This window comes from Melanaphis sacchari, unplaced genomic scaffold (genome assembly GCF_002803265.2).
Source record: "Melanaphis sacchari strain LSU unplaced genomic scaffold, SCAv2.0 Contig1256_pilon_pilon, whole genome shotgun sequence".
Lineage (NCBI taxonomy): Eukaryota > Metazoa > Arthropoda > Insecta > Hemiptera > Aphididae > Melanaphis > Melanaphis sacchari.
In genome coordinates, this window is record NW_020270499.1 from 1 (window position 1) to 7186 (window position 7186).

At 36.8% G+C, this 7186-nt stretch overlaps 1 protein-coding gene across 1 annotated transcript; it reads right to left on the reverse strand.

The window, feature by feature from the left end:
* Positions 1 to 1940: 1940 nt before the first annotated feature.
* Positions 1941 to 7132, reverse strand: LOC112590994. Its single transcript, XM_025334614.1, has 5 exons — positions 6612 to 7132; positions 3242 to 6503; positions 2703 to 3028; positions 2131 to 2533; positions 1941 to 2030 (listed from the first exon to the last, which is right to left on the reverse strand). The coding sequence occupies exons 1-5, from the start codon at positions 7130 to 7132 to the stop codon at positions 1992 to 1994; spliced, it is 4551 nt and encodes a 1516-aa protein (XP_025190399.1). The 3' UTR covers positions 1941 to 1991.
* Between the last annotated feature and the right edge of the window lie 54 nt (positions 7133 to 7186).

A 7186-nucleotide genomic window follows, 5' to 3' on the forward strand; every position in this document is an offset into this window, starting at 1 on the left:
AATGCACTAGTAAAGGTCCCCAATTGCTAGGCATGTGACCTAGTGTTTCCAGTGCGCTCATATGACTGGTTAATGCATCCGTAAACTGTCGCAATCTTGCCGACGATTCAGATGTGACTGGTTCTAATTCAAACATTGACTTTACATGTGTTTGTACCAGCACTTTTTTATTACTATATCTTTTATTTAATTTATTCCATGCTATTTCATAATTATTTGATGTAGTCTCTACACATCGAATACAATTCTGCGCGTCCCCTGTGACCGCGGAACGTAAATAAAAAAACTTTTCAACTGGAGATAAATCCGCGTTATTATGAATTAACGATGTAAATATATCGTGGAATGTTGCCCACTCGTTATATTCGCCCGAAAACGTTGGCACATTCAACGCCGATAATCTTATCGGTGGACGCGATATTTGTCGACCATTATTTTTACTATCGCTTATCATTTCTATTGACCGGTCATTCCGTTCGCACGTTCTATCTTCATCAATACCATGATATGGTTGCGCTTCTTTTTTATTGACCACTGGTTCTGTCAATTTTTTGGCTATTCCGACTGCCTTAAAAAACATATCTTCAAACTCTTCTCGATATTTATCTTGTTCGTTCATCTCTACGCCCTCCGTCTCTTCTATTGCAGATTGGATTCGCTCGTATTCGCTCCAGATTCCTTCTATTTTCTCTTTTCTTACGTGTACCTCATTTACGTCTACGTTCTCTTTCGTTACAAAATTTAAAAATCTTGTTACGGACGCCTTCAGCTGCCCACGGAACTTAATCAAACTTGATATTTCGCTCATTATTACAATTCTATTTTATTCGTATAATATTTCTTATTTTATACGATAATAAAAAACTTTTATAATATCGACGTAACGCAATCGCCCACCGTAAATTTAATTGTCGACTATCACTTATCTTATCTCTCTCTTGCCAAATACGCACTAATTGGTTTACGATGTAGAGAATATACGTTCACTATTTTCTGTCGCAAATAAAATACTGATAGGGACGTGCTAATCGATTATATTGTCGCCTATACTCTCACCCCGGGTAAAGCCCAGATATAAGGAATTTTTACCACGATATAAAAAAAATTTCAAGTATTTAAGTATTAAGGAAATTGGAGATCTCTTACCTCTTTTTTGAATTGACGACGGTGCACGCTCCTTGCCCCAATCAGCCAACATCCAACTCCAATGCACTAATAACTCTCTTTGTTATTAAATCGTTTATTAACTTATTGAGTTCGCGTACACGTGGTTTCGCACTATTTAAACCTTTTTACTCTAAATTAATCTAAATTACTCGCTATCCGTCGTCGAAGGACCATGTTGTGGACTGTAACGCTTTTTTTATTTTTTGGTTCTCGGATAGGAGTAATTAGGATTAAATAATAGTAGTCAATGCACTTTACTTACACTAAAAATCTCGCTTTATTGAAATTTGGCGAGACGGTGCCGATTACATTGATTGTACGCGACTGACTCAAAGTCACACAATATAATTTTAGTCCGTGATAATAATAATAATAATAATAATAATAATGTTATCGGGATCGGGCCACATTTCGCCTTTATCAAGACCGAACGAAACCGACACAAATACAAAATAATAATATAAAATAATATCATGCGTCAACACCGCCCGCCTTGAAATATTTTAATATTTAAACAATATAATTTACACAAAAAATTAAGTAATATAATTGTAGATATACATATAAAGAAAATTAATTTTAACAAAAATATAAACATGCATTTGGCCTTGACTCATTACAAATTAACATGAAGGAGACGAAGATATCTTACATATATATATATATTTTTTTTTTTTTTTTTTTATACATGAAACTAAAAATATATAATAAATCAAATATTCATATTAAATTTCAACCAATATTATCATTAAACGGAAGTGGACACAAATTTCGTACCGCCCGGTTGTACTCGCCCGTCATAGTTTTCACCAACGCCGTACGAGTTACTCCGTCCTCTCCGTGGTGGACCGACAATACCCGTCCTAATTTCCAATTTAGTGGCTTAAGATTTTCATCACGTATCAAAACGATCGTCCCGACACCTAAAGTAGGGCCCCTCTCCACTGACCATTTTTTTCTTACTTGCAATTGATTTAAATATTCGTGGCTCCATCGTTTCCACAAAATTTGAGAGTATTGTCGAATACGACGCCACCGGTCTAATCGATTCGCCGGCATTGTACTTTCATCTCTTTCCGGTACGGCCATCAGAGATTCTCCAATTAGGAAATGGGCAGGAGTAAGATATGTTAGGTCGGAAGGATCGGATGACATTTCAGTTAAAGGACGGGAGTTAAGGCATGCTTCTACCCGGGTGAGTATAGTATTTAATTCTTCGTACGTTAGATGCGACTCGCCTAGCACTTTACCGATCAGATTTTTCATCGACTTTACTGCGGCTTCCCACAGACCCCCAAAGTGTGGTGAACGCGGGGGAATGAATCGCCATTCTACTCCATCATTTGCTGTTTGTTTTTGTATTTCACTATTATATTCTGTAGATTTAAATAAATTATAAATTTCTTTTAAATACCGATTCGCGCCTACGAAGTTCGTAGCGTTATCTGAATAGATTACCGCGCTTTTACCTCTTCTATCAAAAAAATCTATTTAAAGCATTTAAGAATGATTTTGTGCTGAGATCGATTACTAACTCTATGTGAATAGCTTTGGTCGCAAAACACACGAAAATACACACGTAACCTTTTGTCAGTGATGCTCGCTTTTTTAAGCTGTCTTTAATTAACAACGGTCCCGCGAAATCAATACCGCTGACTTTAAAGGGACGCGATGGTTCTATGCGTTCACGAGGTAAATCACCCATTATGGGTTCAACGAACACCGGTTTTTGCTTGAAACACGTAACACATTTATGAACCGTCGCCCGAGCGATATTTCGTGCTTTCAACGGCCAATAGTACAATCGCACTAAGGCTAATATCGCCAATGGGCCCCCGTGCATACACCTTAAGTGTTCGCGCTGAAATAATAATTTCGTGTAAATACTGTCACCTAGTAAAATAATAGGCTGTCGTTGGAATACCTCTATCGTACTTGCATTTTTTAATCGACCTCCAACTCTCAATATGCCTTTATCGTCTATAAACGGTCGCAAAAGAATTATTTTACTTTTCGTTATCGTCTTTTTATCTTTTAAATTTTGTATTTCCGATTTAAAAAAAGTATTTTGTACATTTTTAATTAGACCAATATTTGCGCGTTCTAAGTCTTCTGGTTTCAGTGGTCCGACTGATGCACTAGATTTTTTTACTAAAAAATCTCTGAATCGTAACCAATACGCTGCAATACGTAATATTTTATTTAACGACGAATATCTTTCGAATAATATAAATTCGCCGGTCGCCACAAGAGCTATATTTCGTATTGTTTTCGATTCCGGTAGCATTTCTATGTTATCATTTTGGCTGGTTTTTCCTGTCACCGGCCAGTCCTCGGTGTTGTTTTTTAACCATTCCGGTCCGTCCCACCACAAATTCATACCTGATATTTGCTCTGCGTCGCATCCGCGCGATATTATATCGGCCGGGTTCTCCGATGACTTAACATATGACCAATCTGTTATGTTCGATAGCTCCTGTATCTCGCCGATACGGTGTGCCACAAATGTCTTCCATTTTGTCGATGGCGATGCTATCCATGATAGTGCTATTTTTGAATCGGACCAAAAATATTTTTTCGCGATATTTAATTTTAATTTCGGAACAATACGGCTCACTAAACGCGCCAATAAAAGTGCTGCACATAGTTCTAACCTCGGTAATGATATAACTTTAAGTGGGGTGACTTTTGATTTTGCACATATTAATTTGGCTGTGTGCTCTCCTTGTTCATTGGTACTACGTAAAAATATACACGCTCCGTAACATTTGATACTCGCGTCCGCGAATCCGTGTATTTGTATATTTGTTAATTTTTGACTACCCCCAATATTACGTGGTATAGTCAGCTTGTTTAACATCGATAAACTTTTTCTATATTTGACCCATTCTATACGTATGTGATCTGGTAATGGATCGTCCCAACCAATACGAATTTGCCATAAACTCTGTATTATTAATTTTGCTTGTACTATAATTGGACCGACCAGTCCCATCGGGTCGAATATCGCGGCAGTCTCCGCTAAAATATGCCTTTTACTTATTGTAGTATTTTCGTTATATTCTTTTACCTTGTATTGTAGTACGTCACCATTAGCGTTCCAATACAGCCCGAGTATCTTCGTTATTGATTCTTCTTCAAAAATACACCCGTTCGATTTTTCTTTATCTGATATACAACTAACTATACTTGGTTCATTTGATGACCACTTTCTTAAAGTCATTCCCGCCTTTTTCATTATTAAAATTACTTCGTCACGTAACTTTATTGCTTCTTCTATCGTTTCCGCGCCACTTAGGAAATCGTCCATATAAAAATCATTTCTAATCGCCTCGCAAGCTTTTAAATATGACGTTTCTTGTTCAGATATTTTCCTTAAACATGCTGTTGCCAAAAATGATGCCGGTACTGTTCCATAAGTAAGTGTAGTTAAACGATAAATTTGTATTGGCAGTGAGGGGTCCGCGCGCCATAAAATTCGTTGTTTCTCGCTATCTTGCTTCGTCACTAATACTTGGCGGTACATCTTTTGTATATCTGCCGTTAATACAAATTTATGCGTTCTAAATCTTGATATTATATATAACAGTTCGTCCTGTATAACCGGCCCTTTCAATAGTGTATCGTTTAAACTATATCCGGATTCCGTTTTACAGGACGCGTCGAATACTACCCGCAACTTCGTTGTTTTACTGTTCTCATTTTTTACCGCATGGTGCGGCAAATAACACGTTTCACCAAACTTTTCTTCATTTTTTACGAGCTCCATATGACCTAACGTTTCATATTCCCTCATAAACGTAGTATAATCTTGTTTTAATTTTACGTCATGTTGCAAACGGCGCTCTAATGCTAAAAATCGACGTTTCGCGATTTCGTATGACGGTCCAATTTTTATATTCGCGTCATTTTTTAAAGGTAAATGTACGATAAATCTACCGTTTTCCTTTCGATTTACCGTACTTTCGAAGTGATCAACACATTTTTTCTCTTCCTTAGTATATGGCACTGCCGCCTCAAACTCTTCAGTACGCCAAAATTTTGATACCATAATTTCCAACCTAGCACTTCTGTCTTCATCTACTAACGTCGCGGTATGACAATTTATATTATTATGTTTGTTATCTGCACATTTCGAAGTTACTAAACCGGAAACAACCCAGCCCAATTGAGTTTCCTGAAATATTGGTCCATTTATTGTCGGTTTAATCTTTTGTTTGCATAATATTTCAAAAAAGTGACACGCGCCTAATAACAAATCAATTTTTTTTGGAATTTTAAATGAAGTATCCGCTAATTCTATATTAGAGGGTACTATGCATACCCCTCCAATATTTACTGATGGTAAAGCATTTGTAATTTTAGGCACAACTAAACAGGAACACGTTAAACTATAATTATTAATGCGTGAGCGAATCGTCACTACAACAGCCGCCTTCACGTATTGACTTTTCCCGCCAATGCCCAATACGGTATGTTGTACGCGCGTCTTTTTTAATTTTAATATTTGTGCCATACTTTCGGTTATAAAATTGCACTGTGAACCTGAATCTAACAATACACGCCCGATTTGCGATTCGCCACTTTCATTTTGAACCCACACCTCCGCTGTTGACAATAATACCTGGTCGCTCGAGTTAGCGGCTACGTGTACACTGATAGCTGATGCTGTTTCTTGATCTTCAGACGGTTTTTCTGCTTCCGACTTTCTTAACTCTGAATTATTACTTAAATGTAGCATGGTGTTATGAGGCTTCGAACAAGTAAAACAATTCTTACTATTACACTTTTTCGGGGCGTGCTGTCGTAAACACAATTTACATAATTTCATTTCGGCTACTTTTTTTATTCTTTCTGTAACCGGTAACGCGATAAATATCGGACATTTATAAATGGTATGTGGCGCTTGACAAATATAACAACCTTTATTATTTCCTATAACTAGTGACGACGACCTTTCATTAAATTGTTTATTATGATTATTAAATTTGTACGCACCCTGTCGATTATTTATATTTTTGCACGTCTCGATTGCTTCTAATATTTTAAATCGTGCTTCTAAAAATTCAATTATTACTTCGACCGGTGCTACTTCTTCTTTAGGTGCATTTGTCTCCCACTCACGCCTACTATTTTTATCTAATTTTGTTACAATTAAATGCACTAGTAAAGGTCCCCAATTGCTAGGCATGTGACCTAGTGTTTCCAGTGCGCTCATATGACTGGTTAATGCATCCGTAAACTGTCGCAATCTTGCCGACGATTCAGATGTGACTGGTTCTAATTCAAACATTGACTTTACATGTGTTTGTACCAGCACTTTTTTATTACTATATCTTTTATTTAATTTATTCCATGCTATTTCATAATTATTTGATGTAGTCTCTACACATCGAATACAATTCTGCGCGTCCCCTGTGACCGCGGAACGTAAATAAAAAAACTTTTCAACTGGAGATAAATCCGCGTTATTATGAATTAACGATGTAAATATATCGTGGAATGTTGCCCACTCGTTATATTCGCCCGAAAACGTTGGCACATTCAACGCCGATAATCTTATCGGTGGACGCGATATTTGTCGACCATTATTTTTACTATCGCTTATCATTTCTATTGACCGGTCATTCCGTTCGCACGTTCTATCTTCATCAATACCATGATATGGTTGCGCTTCTTTTTTATTGACCACTGGTTCTGTCAATTTTTTGGCTATTCCGACTGCCTTAAAAAACATATCTTCAAACTCTTCTCGATATTTATCTTGTTCGTTCATCTCTACGCCCTCCGTCTCTTCTATTGCAGATTGGATTCGCTCGTATTCGCTCCAGATTCCTTCTATTTTCTCTTTTCTTACGTGTACCTCATTTACGTCTACGTTCTCTTTCGTTACAAAATTTAAAAATCTTGTTACGGACGCCTTCAGCTGCCCACGGAACTTAATCAAACTTGATATTTCGCTCATTATTACAATTCTATTTTATTCGTATAATATTTCTTATTTTATACGATAATAAAA

Excerpts from the sequence above, each read along its gene's own strand:
- LOC112590994 (XM_025334614.1), bottom strand. The coding sequence starts at position 7,132 with ATGAGCGAAATATCAAGTTTGATTAAGTTCCGTGGGCAGCTGAAGGCG. Across the intron at positions 2,534-2,702 it reads ACCAAAGCTATTCACATAGA|TGAAATACAAAAACAAACAG; the intron begins GTTAGTAATCGA and ends AGAATATAATAG. Across the intron at positions 2,031-2,130 it reads AATATTTAAATCAATTGCAA|GACGGGTATTGTCGGTCCAC; the intron begins GTAAGAAAAAAA and ends ATTGGAAATTAG.